Genomic DNA, 18,380 nt, shown 5'->3' with positions numbered 1-18,380 from the left:
AAACAAAGGAGAGAGCGTGCATTGTTATGATTGTTGGTTGTAGCCGTGTTGGTCTAAGGACATAAGCAGACAAGGTTCTCTGAGTAAATGTAACATCTTTTATTAGACCAACGAATTAGTTGGAAAAATTGTTCTTTGCAAGCTTTCAGGTGCAAACACCCTTCTTCAGGCACAGGGTGAGCACACAAAGCAACGGCATACTCTCTCTGAGCCTGAACCGTGTCTGTACCTGGAAGCTTGCAAAAAAACAATTTTTCCAACTATTCCGTTGGCTTAATAAAAGGTATCAAATTTACCCAAAGAACCTTGTCTGAATTGGTAGGAGGCACTTGGGGTGACCTCATCCCAGCTTCTCTCACTCCTCTGTGGTTTCCCGTCCCCCTTCCCTCCCTTCTGGAGAGCCTGTCTTCTTTTACTGCCAGGTCTCTGGCAATGATGAGTTATTCTGGAGGGCAGGTCCAGGTTCCCCAATCAGCTTTTTACACATGGGATTCTGAAGCTTACTGCTTTTAGAGGAAGGCATTTGCTTTGCATGTCATCAGGTAAGCATTAGGTTAGAGCGGGGAATCTTCTCTTATCAAGGGCCCAAGATAGCCTAAATTAGGTTCATGGTGGTCTAGTACCACATCCCACCTCTCTGCCCTCCTAAGCCAGTGGGGAACAGACAGATCATGACTTCTTTCCATCCATCAGGTTCATCTAAATGGAGCCAGGGTAACACAACCCTTTTAGAGGCAAGAAAAACATTGTAAGATATAGATCGCTAGGCTGGGATCCCTGCTCAGCCATGGATGTCCTGTAGAACTTTGAGTTTGACACTTAATTTCCCCTGTGCCTCCATTCCCCATCTCTACAATAGGGATGAGGCTTCCCTATGTCAGAGGGAAGAGAAATAAAAGCTATTCCTTTTGCTCTGTGAGATGCTAGATTACCTTGCCTCACAGAGTAGGATTTTCTTCTTATCAGTCTCCTCCACAGGGATGATAACATTTATGAGACACAAGAACTTATCCTAGTTCAAAGGGCATTGGGGTAACAGTCTTTAGTGAGCCTAATTATTGGTTATTTATTTTTCACATGCCAGCACAGTACGGTCCAAACCCAAAATGGGGATGTCCCAACCACAAGAACTCTCCCTCTTCATACCAGTGAAATGCAACCAGACCAACATGCTCCAACATAAAACATGAATTCATTTTAATAGCAGGAGAGAATGGGAAGGCCACGGAAATTCCCCTTTTCCAAACTAGTGATGGGATGTACTGTACCTTATTGCCTTTGGCTCCTATGTCCCCTTTTGCTCCATCTGGACCTCCGCTACCCTGCAATATAACAGTTAAGGTGAAGAGTGACAAAACTAGGATGCTCTTTATGATGGAGCAGCACTGCAATCTGATTTCAGGAGCAGGCACCAGCTATAATTGAGAGTTCATTTCTGGTGGGTCTTTCCATACCTTGGAAGAGAAAACACTGACCAGAAGGCTGCACTGCATTCCAGATGCTAAATAAAAGTCTGAACTTTACACCTACTATGGGTTGCTCTTGCAAGATGATGGAGTTTGTGGTTAAGAGCTGAGGCAAAAAAAAATCCACTACTTAGATGAGAGAGAAGGATGCTGCACTGCTATTAACAAATATCAAAGTCGCTTCCTATTTGTTTTATGTAGGGCACTCCAATTTTTCATTTGTGAATTTAGGCTACCAGCTTCTACAGGGGTTTTCAGACATCTAAATACCTTTGAGGACACGGACCTTCATTTTCATAAAAAAACCACAGACCATCAGCATTGCCTTGGGGGAAATATGAGTTATGTAAATACTGCGGAAACCTCCCAAAAGAGAAACACCTTCCTGACTTCGATGCTGATACACAGCAAGGTTGTTATACTAGCTCTGGGCTTCACCAAGCCTCAACTGCAAGTTGTGGTCACCCGTGTCAGATTGTATGGAGTCTCTGCCATGTGCAATGGGAGCTAATTGTGACCCCCTACAGGAAAGGATATGAATTCAAAGCTCCAAAAGGTCAGTGTCTTGCCCCTCCATGTCACAGAGCTTCCCCCAAACCACAGTGAGCTGAAATATTCCCCAGACTATAGCCAAGAGCATCTAAGAGTGCTGATGACTACTGTCCTGGCTAAACTTGAACATAAATTGTACTTTCCCCAACACCAAGCATCCTTCCTATCTAACCATCCTTCTCCCACAAGGAGGAAGACAGGACAGCTGGGTTATATTTCCAAATTCACCATGGGAGATTTTGGGTGAGTCACTACACTTAACTGCATCTATACAACAGGGGTGATATGTCAATATGGGGAAAAAGGAGCAGGGGACAGGGCAGCCAAACTGCTATAACCTCGTGAAATGTCCTTGTTTTCTCTGATGGGTGACGATAATCCAACTCCCAGGTTTTGTGCCATTCTGCGTATATTCAGTGTGTGCAGACTTGGAGTGGAGGTGCCTTTTTGCCACCCATTAATATACCTGAAACCTACTAACAGTCTGATCTTTCTTAGCGTTTTTCTTCATATTGGTTACCACATGAATTGACTTTTGCTAAGAAGACACCCTTCCCCTTGCCTCCCTCAGGTAACATAGCAAAGTTCCTTCTGTCCCTCCAGATAGCTTTCCTAGCTCAGATCATTTCAAAGGACCACAAAAGTGACTTTCTAGTTTTTCCCCCAAATCGACCCTATTTAAGATTTCAGATGCTGACAAGACTAAGCTCTGATACAGAAGGTTGAGCTTCCAGCAACTCTGTAGCATGTCAAATTGCTCTGACAAGACTTTCCAATATGATCAGAACCAGAATCATGGAGTTTAATTGCATTATGGAGGTGCAGAGACTTACCTGCTCCCCCGAGAGTCCCTTTGGACCTGGCATTCCAATCAACCCCTAAAGAGACACGTCAAGGTACAGTTAAAAAGGAGCAAGAGATGAAAACACATGCAGACCTTCAAACACTCCCACACTAAAAGGCATGTGGCAGCAAAGGAGCATTTGAACTTCATGATCAATGGGGAAACACCAATCTAATTTGTAGTGTCCTTGTGGCTGATGCCTTAGCAAGGATTTACTCCCCAGGAGGGAGTAGCACCAGGAAACTATTAGCAAAGGGAGCCATCCTTTAACCCAGGGTGACGTTCACATGGCTCTCCCATATCGGATGCCTGTCAAGTTCAAGCTTTGATCCACTGATAAAAGAGATAAGGAGAAACAGAGAGGAAAATGGTTCTCTAAACAGTACCTCACCACCCCCTCAGCTAGGCTAACTCATTAGCAATCCACAGGAGGCCTTGAAAAATAAAAGTCAGAAAAGTTTTGTTTTTTCCCCCCATTTCTTTCATCAAGTGTGCAAGCGAGCGGGTTCCCAGGTATGTGTACTCTGCTGAGCTAACATCTTGGGAAATGTTACAGCCTGGAGCAGGCATATTTGTCTGAGTAACTGAGTGTTTGGGCTAATTTCTGAAAATCAGCACAGCCGGACCATGAGGGTAGGCTAATTCTCTTTATGCAAGAACTTGGTGACCTTTGCATCTCTGGGCCTTGCAATCATTTACAGAGCTTAGCCTCATCACACCCTGGAGAGAAAAGCAGCATTATCCCCACCTTACAAAGAAGCAACTGTGAAGCACAATAGCTTAGGGGATGGGTCAAAGGTCACAAAGTCTGTGGATGAACTAGGGATTGAACTAAAAAATTACTCTAAAAATTACTCTCTGCTTTGCATATTAGGACAGTGGTACAACCTCTGACTGGTGGACCAGATCCAGCTCCTAGAGCCATGTCATCTGGCCCAGAGGGATCTCCATTGATTCTGAGATTTAACACTGGGGGAGAGGTGGCAGTGCCCTCCTCCACCCCAAATTTCCAATTCCCATGGATCAGATTAAATTGCTTTGCAGGTGGGGCCCAATCCAGTGCACAGGGCTGAGGCCCCACCTAGGCTGGCCCCAGCTAGGCCAGCCAGACCAGGCCCATGGACCAGATCCTACCTGCAGATTGACCTCACTCCACTCATCTGGCCCACAGGGCCAAAAGATTGGGCACCACTGTATTAGAATACACATGTCTGACCAGGCAGTGGATTATGCAGATCCCAAACACTGAGATACAGCTTTAGCTTAGTCCCTGAGAGCAGCCACAAACTACTACTACTACTAGCAAACCCTGTCTGATTTGGTGAAAGGTGAGATAGGGAGCAGGCTTTGGGTCAAGTCAGCAGCAAGACCTATTCTGTCACCCTGATAACTGGTACCCTTTAGGAAAGGAAGCACTGAACCAGAATTGCTTGGGAAAGTCAGACAGGGCCACTTCTCGTAACACACCAGTGAAAAGGAGGCATCAGCAAAGACTTGGCCTTTGACTTTCCTCTTGAAATGGGAATGCAAGATGCTGAGTCTCCTCTACCACAGGTGGAGTACCCTGGGAATGTGCAACATGTCCATGCAATGGGGAAAGCCAGATTGTTTTACTTTGTGCCATCTATGCAGTAGGCAGGAATACACATTGTCTAGAGAGCTCGCAGAGGGGTGGCCAAACTCCAGAAAGAAAGGCAAAAATTGGGTCTAAGAGAAAACCCCAGAAGGACGTTCACTCCTTTCACTCCCGTGCAATACATGTCAGGTAACTGCAAGCTGGAAGAATAGAGCATATAGTGCTCATCATGCTCAACTGCTCACCTCTTCAGTAAGCTCTCTCAAAAAAATCAGGGCTGTCTACATTCATGTAAGACTTACCATGGATAGTAAAAAAATCATGGACTAAATATAGACATTGGGTTTATGACACATTATAACCTGCCTGACATCGGACTCCCCAAGTACCTCTCCACTATTCATCCCCCGTCTCTCCCCCCACCCAGCCTGTCTCTCACCCATTGACTCCTCAATCTACATCTTCACTGACTGCCTGTCTTGCATGCAGCCCAGCCCAGCCTCTGGCTTCTTTACTTTTCATTCCATCCAGGAAGAGCACACACCAACTGCTGAAACTTCCTCGGCCTGACAAAGGGTTTTTGAACTCGAAAGCTTGCTTAAATTTTTTTTTCCAACTATTTAAGTTGGTCTAATAAAAGATATCAGATTCACCCAAAGAACTTTGTCAGACTTACCATGGGGCCTTCTTGTCCCTGCTCTCCTCTTAGCCCAGGAGGACCAGCTTCTCCCTGCAACAGAACTATGTATATTAAAAAGCCTTAATGAAAAAGCTGTCCTGCTGTTAATTAGTCCACCAAGGTTGACTGTTACTAAGAGGTAACAGGCCTCAACCCCAAGAAATCTAAATTGACTGACAAAATCAAGGGGAAGCTGTGTAGGGTGAGTCAAATACAAAAGAAAAGAAAAAAGAAAGAAAAGGAATTGAAGGGAAGGGAGCACACAAGGCTTCCATAAGGGCAAGTTCTTTTTTCAATGACAGAAATGTTGTTATATCTTTATATTGCCCACTTGGCAGTCAGGAGTGTTTGGTCTCCTCTAGACTCCCAGGTGCCACACCTCACACAGACAAGGCACAATGCAAGCAGCTACAGGAAAGGAGGTGAGTGGAGAAACCCATATTGAATATGAATAGTCTAAGACTTTCATATACACTGTTTGTGTGAATGAGCTTAGCAGTGGTATCCTGTAGGAGCCAAGTGAGGAAACCCTATTGCCAATAAGGCAGAACTTTCTGGCAAGTAGCTTCCAAGACCTGCATCTGAACATTTCTGTATTTAGGTGTTCCCACCAATACCATCATGCTTTTACTGCTGCATGTATGATCACTATTGAACCTCCATGGCAAGCTAGCAGCCCTTAGTCATGCCAGTAATGAAGGCAGAAGGAGACTGAAAATTTCAGGATTGTGCCAGACCACAACTGGGAAAAGGATTGGAGAGTATCTCTTTCTACTCAGGGTAATCTTGGGCTCACCAAACAAAGGGACCAGAATTAAAGTTGAGAAACCCAATCACTATGTAAGGGGATCATGAAATAACCCCTGCACTGTCTTGGGGTGTTAATGCTAATGCCCATTACCAGAGTTTCTGACTACTTTCCATGCAAAATCAATAGCAATAGCCATTGCCCCTAATGCCCTCCTCTTTTGCTTCAGGGCAAAAGGCAAGGTCTTCTCAGTAGATATCCTTGGCCTTGGAATTCATTCTCATCAACAAACAAGCTAATCTCACCGGGCACAAGGGAAGACTCCACTCTCTGTTTAGGCCAGATGGAGTTTGAGAGCCAGCCTGGAGCTCACCCCACTTAAGATGGAGAAGGCAGGCACATTTTAATTCCTTCAGGGATAAAGATCCATACATTACAGTGATGGGCCCATTATGATGCATGCAGCATCAGCAACCACTACAAGAGATGATTGCAATAGCTGCAGGTTTCTGGCAGCTTGATGAGGAAGAGTATTTTAAGACTTTAAAATAGGAAAAAGGAGGGGGAGAAAAAAAAAAAAGAGACTCTTACAGGGTCTCCTTTAGGACCAGAGAGGCCTTCTATCCCAACTGGACCCTAGAGACAAAGAAAAAGCAAATAAGAAACAAATACAGGCATGGATACAGACCTAGTTCCTTAAAATTAGACTTTAAATGAAACCACAATCTAAAGGAATCCTGTCCCGCCTCCCTCCACTCAGGGTGGAAGGAGCTGTCATTACAGATCAAGGGCAGCATTTGTTCACGCATCTCAGGCTATTACTTTCACTCACAAGTCTGTCTGAATGCCATGTACCCTCAGGCCCTGTGCTCAGTAGTTTATACCCGTGAGTAAAGTAGGGTCTTTAGTTGTTTAATCTCATCATCCCTTGCTCCACCCTCCTACAAGCCTCTCAAGACTTCCACACTAGAAGTGTTTCCATTGAGATTTTCTATAAGGGAAATGCTCTCAGGTGATGGCCTTCTCTGAGACAAGGGGTAAGTCAGAGCTATGAAACACATATAAATATGCTCTTTGCAAATATGGACCTAAGTTTTCCTATAGCCCCTTACAGAAACAGGACATGTCTAGGTGTCCATGTCCACATCAATGACAACAATTTTTCATGTTATCAGTTCATCTTGGATACTACTTGCTTACATTCAAGTTTTCCTGTGCTCTCACCCCCAACACTGACCCATTTGCCTGGTCTACCACTACTCCCAGGTGTCACTACCTGCCACCACCATTGTAGGTATGGAAGTCAACTTCTTCTATCAGCCTCTTCCTCTCAATGGATTTCCTTCCACACTACCTCGCTGCAAGTCTTTGAACACCACAAATCTGACCCAGTCCTCAGAAGAAGGTGAAGAGAAGGAGCTGGGCATTGCAACGTGTTCTATTACAGCCCCTTCTGGAGACTGGATAACAATCAGACATCTCTTCATCTTCAATATCATGCCTAATGTCTCAATCTCAAAGATCAATTTTCATCTAAAGATGCCAAGTACCTTCCAGAGGTGCTAAACCACATTATCAACAATCTGCAGGTGGATTTAGTCTGTAAGTTCTTTGGGGCAGGGACTGCCTCCCATTGTGTTTATATACAGCACCTACCACAATTGGACCCCAGTTCTGGTTGGAGCCTGTAGGCATTACTGGAGTATAAGTAGGAATGGAAACATACCCAATCTTCATGTGAACAGTATGCTTTCTGGCCAAGCTGTCTGGTCTAGAGAAAAGGGCAGTGAGCCGTAAGACCTGGATTTCAATGTTAGTGTCAAAGCTGATTCACTGCATGACTGTGGGCAAGTTGCCTCCCATCTCAGTGACTCATAAATATGGGATGGGTAGGGAAGAAGAGACGAGAGTGTGAAATGACCTGCCCAATGTCAAACTATAAATCCAGTGGTGATACTGGAAAGGGAACTCCTCACTCCCAGGTCAGCATCCTCTTCACTGAGGCATGTTGCCTCCCACCTCTGCACACTATGGGCACTCCTTTAGACAGCTGTTAACATGGTCTGGATGATTAGGGCCTTCCAAATTCCTGGCAGGGCACATTACTTACGGTGAGCAACCCCGTCTCTTAGCAAATCTGATCGGGGACTCTACATAACGCATAACTTTGAAAATGCCGTGCTGCCTGCAGCAAGATGATACTACCTCCATACAGGAAGTCAACAAAGAAAGTTTTACCTGTGATCCCCTAGGCCCTGGGGGTCCACGTCTCCCTTGCAGACCTTGTGGTCCCTACAGAAAGAGGGCAGGACAATGGCAGGTGACAATCAGCATAACATCACTCAGTTGTATTAAAAACCCTGAAATCCATTTTGGGAGTTTCCAGGAAAGAGGAGGTTTTCATTGGAAAATGACTGAATCTGAAAATTTTCAATATACCAGTTTCAATCAAACTCCCGTCAAGCAAATGTGCTTGGGTCCAAGATGGAATTTCTGCCCAAACCAGGAGAGAGAGAGAGACCACATCTCCTCACCCCAATTTACCCAGTCAGGGTACTCACCTCAGATATGGGAAACCCAGGTTAAGTCCTGGATCTGTATTGGAGGCATGGATCTCTCTCTATGCATTTTTGGGACAAACTTTGAGAGGCTTCTGTTTTGCCCCAAGGTGAAATATGAAAAATATTTGAAATCCCATCAAGTTTGGGTTAGAGGAAAACTCTTCCCTGCTTAGCTCTAATTCCCACTGTCTGATAAAATCTACAATGCATGTTGCAATCTGGGCATTCAGGAGATGAATAGAAGTGCTCATGGCATGGGCTGAAGTTGCAAATACTGAGATGGGTAGTTAAATCCCATTAACTCTTTGCTACCCACCCTCCAACGCACTTTCTTGGCTATTGATTAGCGCCAACTATGCTGGTGGATTTTGTACTGTGAGTGCAGGGTTTCGTTACTGGGTACACCACTAAATTCTTTTCACAAAGGCCTCCACAGCAACTGCTTTCATTACAAGGCAAAATTTTAACTTGGAAGGAGAAATGTTGACAACATACCTTGGGCCCCTGTGGGCCTGGCAAGCCAGAAGGGCCCATTTCTCCCTACAGACAAAGCAAAAATACACAGATTCATACAAGCAGCACAGGAGGCAAAAGAAAGAGAGGTATAAAATAGCATAAATCACACGACTTTTCCTGAGGTTGCCCGATACAGACTCACCCGAGAGCCATTGACTCCTTGTAATCCAACTGGCCCCGGCTGCCCTGGCTCTCCCTACAACAGAGCAGCACAGGTAAATTAATTTCTGAATAATAGTTTCTGAAAATTAGTTTCTGAATAATAATTGTTTCATAGTAGGTTCCCTGACTGTTACTCATCAATGAGTTTCACCCTGAAGAGTCGGGCACTTGCTTAAAGCAATGCTGACTAGAAACTTAGGTGGTCATTTTGTCTAAAACTAATGTCTTCGTCAAACATAAGTTATTAGGCTCCATAATACAGGAGCTATGGGGTGAACACTTCTCTCTTGTGTTAAACAGGAGGACAGACAGAGGCCCTGTGTGGCCTTAAAACCTATGAATTGAGTGTTCCTGCAGAAAACTAGAGGGGATTTCCATCATTTCCCAGAGCTGAATATAGCTGTAAACCTCTAGAGGACAGGAACACAAGCTTTTTCATGGGATCTCCTTTTTTTCTGGGTCTGTAGAGTAACCTGGCCCAGTGAGGACTTGGTTTGTGACTAGAGCTCTGCACCACTATAGCAATACAAATAATAAACAATATTTCACATTGACACAAAATAGTAAAAAGCTCAGAGGATCACCACAGGCTTGCATGGCCCATCAGGCCAACAAGGTTCAGACACTAAATCCTATAGCCAACAACTACCAAAGGAGTGATGTGAAACACAGTTTTAACCAAAATTGACACATGCCTGAAGAATGTTTCAAATTCAGTTAAATGCCAGATCTTGATGGAAAAGCATTGCCTCCAAATTTTTCCCATCAGCACAGCGTGGGGGTAGCCAACAGTCTGCACCTGAGCCAGCCACGAAATGGCATTCCAGGTACTTCAAAACATGGATTATATCATATTGAAAAATTATTGAGAACTTACCACTGGTCCAGCTGGCCCTGATGAACCTGTTGAGCCAGTTCCTCCCTGGAACAAGATAGAGAGACACCCAAGAGACCAAGACTATTTTTCTAGACTGCTGCTTTGACCCTATTACCCCTCTCTTTGTGCCCTTCCACTGGCTCTCCTTCTCCATCACTTCACTCTAAGCTGCTTCTCTTCACACTCAAGGCACTTTGTACCATATCCTACTCTATCTACCAATTCTTATTCTCTGTTGAGTTTCTCCAATTGACCCATGATGCCAGGCTCTGTTTCTCACTCATTGTATTTTCAGACATGCATCTCCATGCTTTCTCCCAAACTGCCCATTGGTTTTGCATAAAACGTTTGCAAAGCCATGGAGCAGGCCAGACAGACTGGGGTTTCTCTGCCAGCTTTATACTCACAAAAGAAAATTAAGGAAGGAATCCTATTGTGGACACTAGGACATAATAAGGACCTCTGATGCCAGCAGATGAAAAGGGCATGACTATACCAGAATAGCATTCATATCAGGAAAAACCAGGCATGGGTAACTGGTGCCACCTTAGTTGGGTGGGGCATGTGCCCCCCCCCCGAGACCAGTCACTGACTGGTGGGGGGAGGGCCCCCATAGCCAATCTCACCAACTGGGGAAGTCCCCGCCGCGGCCAATCACGCTGACAGGGGAAGTGGCTGTGGTTCCCCCAGAAGCGGCTGTGGCACTTCATCCGGCGCTCCCACTCCCCAGCCAGTGCTCGCAGGGAGGGCACCTGTGCTCCCGCCTGCCCCCCCTGCCTGTCACCTAAGCAGGGAGCATGGCCCTCAGGGGGTACACCAGCGCTCCGTGCACCCCCTACGTGTCGCCACTGAAGCCAGGTATAGCCCAACTTAAAAATACAATAGCAAAGCATGGACCAAGACAAAGTAGTTTAGTTGTTTCTTCAAAGGAAGCATGAAGGTGTTGATATAAAAAGATGAGCTGCATAAATGTCCTGCATTGCATGACTCATTATTCCTTGGGGTGTTTGCACCTCAGGTGGCCTCAGGAAGATCAGGTAAATGTGACTGGGCACATACACATGGAAATCAACTGAGAAAAATGCAAATCACTCACCTGAGGCCCTGGAGGGCCCTGAAATCCTGGTGCACCCTTCACACCCATCATCCCCTAGGAGAGAAAGAGAAATCAATGTACTGAAGAGAAGAGAAGAGTTGCAGTGTCACTCAGCTGCACTAATTAGTCATCCTGAAGTACCACATTCACACACAGCAACGCTTCCAGGTTGGAAGCAAGCCTGTGTGTAGTTGCATGGCATGCTTGAGGGCCCCAAATATGAAGTGGCACAGACCTGATGAAGAATATCATCCATTCAAAAGTTTGTCTAACTATCCCAAACCATGCATTTGGTCCAATAAAAGACATTACCCACAAAAATCCTTGCCACTTGATAATTCCTAGACCATCATGGCTACAACATCACTCTAACACTACCAAAGCCTGATGTGATAAATTTGGCAAGTAGATGTGGCCTGTGAAAGCCTCCTTTCATTTTATAAGTTTCAAGCAAACTGGGAACGCAGAGCAAAACAGGCAGCAGAAACCAGCAAGCAGGTCGGGAGAAGGTTGTGGGGAAGAGAAAGAAGAAAAGGAAACAATCTTGGTAGATAGCTCAAAAGAGGATAAGTCACTTTCTTGGCTGACTTACCTGAGGTCCAGCTGGTCCCAGAAGGCCATTTTCTCCTTTCACCCCCTGGAACAGCAAATAGTACAAACAGTGACTGAGCAACACAAGAGCAGCTCAATAAACACAAGGCACACAGCAGAAAAGAGGGCTAACCTGGAAGGGATGTCTTCTGCCTGTTGCAGGCTTGAACTGGGCCACAGAGCTGTGAGCAGTGAGAAAACAGTGCTCACTCTTCTTTGGGTGTTTTCTGAGTCACTCAGTGGCAAAGATATGACCTGCAGCCTTCAAACTCGGGCATGCCTGAGAGACAGTTTACTACCCATCCTTCATATCTGCCCAGTACCTCCTCTGATTTAGGCTCCTTGCAGTGAGAAGTAGCTACAATTCCCCCTTTTCCAGCTTCATCCCCCATTATAGAAGTAGAGAAAGATGGGCACTGCAGGTGGGATACGTAGGGAGGACAGTGGTGAGGGAAGCCATGAAGATCCAATACGGTCTCTATCATGACAATGAGCTAGTTCAGGACATGTGGGATGCACAAACATGAAAATACAAAGCAAGAATCAAGCTTGTGGTCTGTGTGAGAAGGAGATCCAGGGTTGGCTTTGTCTAGGTGAGAAAGGAGCAAAAGCCAATGTCTGTGCAGCATGGCAGTAGGTATGTCGGTCAAGGAGGATGCTGGAAGGTTAGGCTTGAAACAGAGTCAGCACCACAGCAGTTAGCAATACTTCTTGCCCTGATCTAAGCCCCATGACATCCCCTTTTTATAGCTCAGAACAAATTTACTCACCTTGGCCCCCTTTTCTCCTTTTTCCCCAGGTGGTCCAGGGTCACCCACAAACCCCTGAAACAGGTACATGGAACTCATGAAAACCACAGCAGAGCCCCTTGGAGATGATCAGTCCTCTGACTGAGGGCTGGTAGTTTGACAGCAGTAGACAGGACTCAAAGCTGGTCCATGAGAGGACGCAGCTTCTCCCAGCACTAGCAGCTGCAGTGTATTTGAAAACACAAGGCCAGCATAAGCAATGCAATGCCTCATCTGTCAGAAACCACCTGCAAACGTGTGTATATGAGTTTCTAAATAGATGGGTGAGATAGCAGTCGGTGTGCTGGACTGGTTTTGCCAGCAACTTCCTTAGTTAATGACCCCTGTGGTTTATGCAAATGGCCCAGAGAAGCATCTCCTGTATCTCAGTGCTGCACAAGTGCTACCAAAACCTTCAAACTCTGCTCCTTCCTGATTTTTCTCAGGTACTCACCACCCACAACTGGGTTCACATTTTCAGAAGCGATTAGCAGACAGTGTTCACCCACTGTGCTGGGTGCTTAGGAAAATCTGCCTCTGCTGTGGGATAATTAAATAAATAACTTTTGCAAGCCCTAGGTAGGAAAACAGCACTGCTCTCATACAGTTGGGGACACCAGCTCAAAGAAATCAGTGAAAATGTAGTCAGAAGTCCCTGCTGACTCTGGGTAGCTCATCTTCCATGTGGGGGACCTGAGGCACCTTAAAAGGCCTGATGATCTGAGATGCTGAGCACTGACCTCCAGGAGAAGCCAATGGGCACCAAGAGCATTTAGCACTGGGCTTCTCCTGACTGACTCCCACAAGTGGAGACATCCCATATTAAATGACACTTGGGAAAATTTTGAGGCCCAAGTGACTGGCCCAGAAGTGTAACAACACAGCTGGATGCCTGGGGCAGCTGCCACACATGCGGGCAGCGGTGCCTTCCAGTTGCAGCTATTTTTTATCATGCCTCCAAACTAAGTTGGTGCCTGCGTTGCTGCCATGGTTATGCCACTGGACTTGCCCAAGGTGACAAAAAGTCAGGGGAAGAGATAGGCCATCAATTAGTGCCATGATGTAGGATCCCTGCTCACCAACATCACCATGACAATCTGTAACAACTCCTAACAGCTTCTAAGTAGGTCCCTTGTTCTGCCTGAAGCTCCCAAAGGGAGCTCAGCACTGCTCAGATGGGTCCTTCTTGCTTTAAGCACTCACTGCCCTTTGCCCATGAGCTCCAAGGGGCCAACCAGGGGACACAAAGGGGGTTCAGGTAAAGAGACTAAGAAAAGGAGAGAGCCAAGGGGGAAGGATGCAGAGAAACCATCTCAGACCTTGTATTAGAGGTACATTCAATAAATGATGAATATGTGCTTTAATAAAGGGGTAATTGTCTTACAGACTACCAGAGAGCCCAGCAAGTTACTTATAACTGCATCTTCTATGCACTCTACTGATGGGCTTATAGCTTTCTATTACACACGCTACCCCTGTGGGTTATATGCATGTAACATCTCCATCATTTTAAAACCATTTATAAACACCACTCTTAATGGAGCATGCACTTGAAAACTGTGGAAGACTGCCAGAGGGGAGAGCTGGAAAGGAGGTGGTAACGGACACCAAAATGCCAGCATAAAATAAACACATACGGTCCACGAGCCACGTGCAAACCAACCTCCCTGTATATCCAGGTGCATGCTGTTTCCCTGCCCATCCCAAGCTCACACCTGCAGGCCCAGTCAGGCAGGCACATGGGAAAACAAGAGAAACAAGCACCTGAAAAACCACAGAGACTCTGCTTCCAGGGGAGCTTGTTATTTGAACATGACATCTCCTCTAATGAGAGAGCGTGTGGGTGGTGGCAGGGGAAGAGATTAATTCTGGCTTCTACTGAGGCCTGACTCTCATATTCCAGATAAGTAAAATCCCTCAAGAGATTAGCTCTCACCTTCCCTACTGGCCCCAGAGCATTGCAGCGAACTCACCTCCTCTCCTTTTTCTCCAGCTGGCCCCTGGTCACCCTTAAATCCCTGAGGACCCTGTTAACAAGAGAGGAAGAATGGAAGACATGAAAGACAGGCTTATCATGCACTGAACACGTCTGACACACCCTGTGTGGCAGAACAAGGCAGCAACTCACAGACTGCTGCGGCTACACTCACAGGACCCAATTAAAGCCTGCTGCAAGCAGGTGCAACATGCTGACTCTCCCAAGTTTGTCTCACTCACAGAAGCCAAGGGCCAATTTTATGAGCCCAGTGCTTTCTCCAGACTGAATTCAGAGCAGTTGGGCTGTTGTGACTGCAAAGGCCTTGCAATCAGTCAGCAGTGAGAAAAGCTGAGCCGCGCTTTTTATCTGTAGGTGGTTTATATCTAAGGACTGAAAGCTTAGCCTACAATACACTTGAAAGCAGTGCCTCCATGCACAAAAATCATTTAGCTCAGAAGGAGCCCTTGCAATGCCTGCTGATGCTCCACAAGTTTTAGGGAGCCCTCAGTCTGAGCCTTCTCCATATCCCTAGTACTTTATTACCCCCTTCCTCTATGTGTCTGGGCCTTTATACTGTGCATACCACCTGGCATCTCCCCTGCTGTGAGTTTCTAATGAGGCTCACACTTCAGAAAGTCACATCCAAGTCACGCTCTTACATTGATGCCGTTCCAGTTACAACCCAGAGAACCTGTTTGCAATATAATTGAATGATACAGCTGTCCTATTTGGCTTGAATGGGTAACCAAATATTTTGAACCGTGGGGGCTGTTTTTATTAGGTGACACTGAGCCTAGAGTCAGGCATTTCTTGGGTAAAATCCTGTTTACAAAGAACGTGTGCAAGCTCTGCTGGCATCTTTTGTTTCCTCAAACACCATGAGAATAGCAGGAGACAAGGTCCCTAGTCAACAAATCCATATTGCTCTCCATCGACCCTCTGCCCAAAAGTAGCTACCTTCTGGTTTCCTCCCTGCGCAGCACCAAAAGCAACCCACTGTCTACCTTCTTGGTGGCTCTCTGCTTCTCACAAGCAAAATGATGCAAGTCCAAACAATCCCCCCTTTTCTGCTTTCCCTGAACAATGGGGCATTTAAGAGCCGTCTCATTTGGGCTGAGCCTAAATATATTCTTGAATTAACGCAGAACCTCAACATGCCCCCCGCCAATACACCTCCAAAAGGTATAAGTAGGGATCTTACTGTGCTCATATGGAGCTGCCAGAATCCTACAATTTTATATCCTTCTCCTTTTCACCTCCTACAAGACCCTAACTCATAGGTCATACACTTCTGTCTGAGGACATGCCACACTTTGCATATGGCTAGCTAAGGGCAGGGCTGTCAACTCATATAACTGATAAGCTCCACAGAAAAAGCCAGCAGAGCTTGTGAACTAGACAAATACATGAAATACAGTTTCTCTCTCATATTTTTCCTGTATCCCTCCTATAAAAACCACCTAGGAAACTAATGCAAAAGCCCCTGGATACTATGCAGTGGTAAGCTCAAGCCCTCAATACCGGAGAAATTCCCAGAGTGAGTTCAGGACATTCCAGCAATACCAGTTCTGGCCTGTTGTGCAAGAGAAAAAGCATTTTTATTTCTCTTTCCCTTTTCAAATGCCTTGTGGCATAATTATTCCAGTTGTGCCTACAAGCCTCTCCTAGCTGCTCTGTCAATGGTTGATAGGCTGGGGATCCTTTGATGAAGGAAGGCTAAGCAGTCTTTGCTTCCTGGCTGGACAGACACCTCCAGCTGGGACACTGGGGCAGCCACTTTACCTCTTGGCTGCAAAGATCTCTTATTAAGCAAGCTGTTAGTCCACAACTCTCAGCAGCTGCTGACTACAATGCGCTGGCTCTTGCTGCCTTCTCAGTCCATTTGTGCTAGGTGTTTTTGCATCTAATTCCTCCTCATGAATAACAGACTCATCCTCTCACCACAAGGCCATGTTCTCACCTGCTCTCCCGGTAATCCGTATGGACCAGGCTTTCCATCCATGCCAGAAAGCCCATCTGAACCAGGGTAACCAGCCCTTCCTGGAAATCCCTGGAGTCCAGGCTCCCCCTGCAGAGAAAGAAGCAGGTGAATCAATGAGAGGAGACAGAGGAATGTTTCAAGTGAAGTGGTATAGTTCCACTTGGTCATTCAGTGCTACCCTGGGACTTAGCAATAAGATCTGTGTGTGAATGAAGGAAATCAGCTGCATCCAGGGAGTCAAAGGAGTTTAATTTCCACTACATGCATGGTTAAGAATGAAGGGACAGAAGGGATTAGGAAATAGGGATGGAGTAGAAAGGTTAACAAGAATGCAAATCATTATAAAGCTCATAAGCCAAATGCTGAGATTTCCCTGTCTTTTTGTACAATGGAGATGGAAAAGCCCTGCACACTACCATATGCGGTGATAGATTTCAGCACTTGCACAGTGATGATGGTGAAACGAATGTTGCCACACACTCATATGTCAGAAGCATAAAGGTCAGAAAGCCAGCAACAGGTAGACTGCTCAATGTCAATAAGACCATGGGCATCCAAATGAGGGCCATAAGGCCATTCATAGATGGCGAGGTCAGTCATCTGAGTTTGAGCAGCACAGCTGCAGCCAGCGTCATTGGAGAGGCCCCAAGAATGGATTCACCTTAAACCATCCAGCGTCTGTTCTAAGAGGGTTAAGAGCAGTCCAGGCCCTGCGGGGCAGCTGCCAGCCTGAGGCGTGTAAGCTGGTATTGGGAATGAAGTTCTGTAGCTGCAGTTCTTGTGCAGCATACTGTCTGCTCCACTGATGGGAGGTCCATGCTGTAGGTGACATACCATCTGCAGATCTGATAAGCTTATTAGCCTGAGTGGAGAACAGGCTCTGAGACTTCAGGTGGTAGTTGATTTTCTGGCTTGTGGCTACTAGGCTGGAGTACAAAGAATGGTCCAGATCTTGGGCTTTGAGGCCTAGGGCCTTGGTAGTAGCTTGTCTCCAGATGTCAGGGAGAGGACTGGCAAGCAGTCAACTGGAGTTGGCATAGGCATCTGGTGATGGTCCTCATGATGCTGTTAAGGCTGGAGTCCATTAACTTAGTGGGTGTATTCCAACCCCACACTGGTGCACAGCACTCAGCAGGAGCATACGCAAGTGCCAAAGCGGTGGTGCAAAGTGTTTGGAAACTTGCACCCAGGTGGTGCCAGCAAGGCGCTTGCACAGTGCTTCTATCCATTAGCCAGTGAGAGAACTTTAAAATACACAGGAGTCCACAGTCCCTGTCAAAACTGATATATTAAACCAAAAAAGCAGAAGCCACATGATAAAAAAAGAAGTAGAAATACATTAGAAGAAGGTCAAGCAAAAGCCTTGCACATCTGTTTCTGATCCCAGGCACTGAACTTAGAGGCTCTCCAATACATGCAGCACTCTATACAGACTCTCTGACCTTGTTTCTGTTAACTAGATATAGACAACTAAAAGGATTTTACAGTTGGCTGGAAAACCTGGAGAAAAAAAAAATAGGTCAAGCCAAAATTAAGTTTTTTTCCCCCACATTTTTTAAGGAATTGCAAATCAAAGCAAAACATTTGGTCTTGCCCAAAACAAAATGTTTCACTTTGATCTTGAATGCTTTTTAAAATGTGATATTTTTAAAAATAAAATCATGGGCAAATTTTGAAACAGGAAAACTTTCTTTTTAAAAACGTGAAATGCATCACATAGAAAATGATAACATCTCAGTTTCTTCAGATTCTACCCTTCCCCAAAACAATGAATTCAGTACAATTGATATGAAATTGGGAAACATCTTGCTGCTGCTAAATTTGCTCTTCTCACTGAAAGAAGGTCTGGTTGAAACATTTTATTCAATGCTGCTTTTAAATGTTGATTCTGGGGTGCAATGAGTGTTATTTCTATTTTGGTGGTTCAAGGAAGGCCTCAGAGGAAATCACTGAGCTGTACACATT

The 18,380-nt window shown here is 45.7% G+C and overlaps 1 protein-coding gene across 6 annotated transcripts in view; it reads right to left on the bottom strand.

Annotated features, from left to right (window-relative positions):
- COL27A1 (collagen type XXVII alpha 1 chain) overlaps positions 1-18,380 on the bottom strand; it is a 227,985-nt gene that overhangs the window by 46,571 nt on the left and 163,034 nt on the right. For all 6 annotated transcript variants that reach the window (XM_059715547.1, XM_059715548.1, XM_059715551.1 and 3 more), the window contains 13 exons: positions 16,395-16,502; positions 14,430-14,483; positions 12,439-12,492; positions 11,670-11,714; positions 11,078-11,131; positions 9,982-10,026; positions 9,085-9,138; positions 8,922-8,966; positions 8,104-8,157; positions 6,457-6,501; positions 5,115-5,168; positions 2,852-2,896; positions 1,269-1,322 (listed from right to left, as the gene is read on the bottom strand). In XM_059715547.1, coding sequence (XP_059571530.1) covers positions 1,269-1,322; positions 2,852-2,896; positions 5,115-5,168; positions 6,457-6,501; positions 8,104-8,157; positions 8,922-8,966; positions 9,085-9,138; positions 9,982-10,026; positions 11,078-11,131; positions 11,670-11,714; positions 12,439-12,492; positions 14,430-14,483; positions 16,395-16,502 — 711 coding nt within the window. The remainder of the gene's footprint in view (positions 1-1,268; positions 1,323-2,851; positions 2,897-5,114; positions 5,169-6,456; positions 6,502-8,103; positions 8,158-8,921; positions 8,967-9,084; positions 9,139-9,981; positions 10,027-11,077; positions 11,132-11,669; positions 11,715-12,438; positions 12,493-14,429; positions 14,484-16,394; positions 16,503-18,380) is intronic.

Source organism: Alligator mississippiensis, chromosome 12, assembly GCF_030867095.1.
Source record: "Alligator mississippiensis isolate rAllMis1 chromosome 12, rAllMis1, whole genome shotgun sequence".
Lineage (NCBI taxonomy): Eukaryota > Metazoa > Chordata > Crocodylia > Alligatoridae > Alligator > Alligator mississippiensis.
This window is presented reverse-complemented; position numbering and strand designations above follow the sequence as displayed.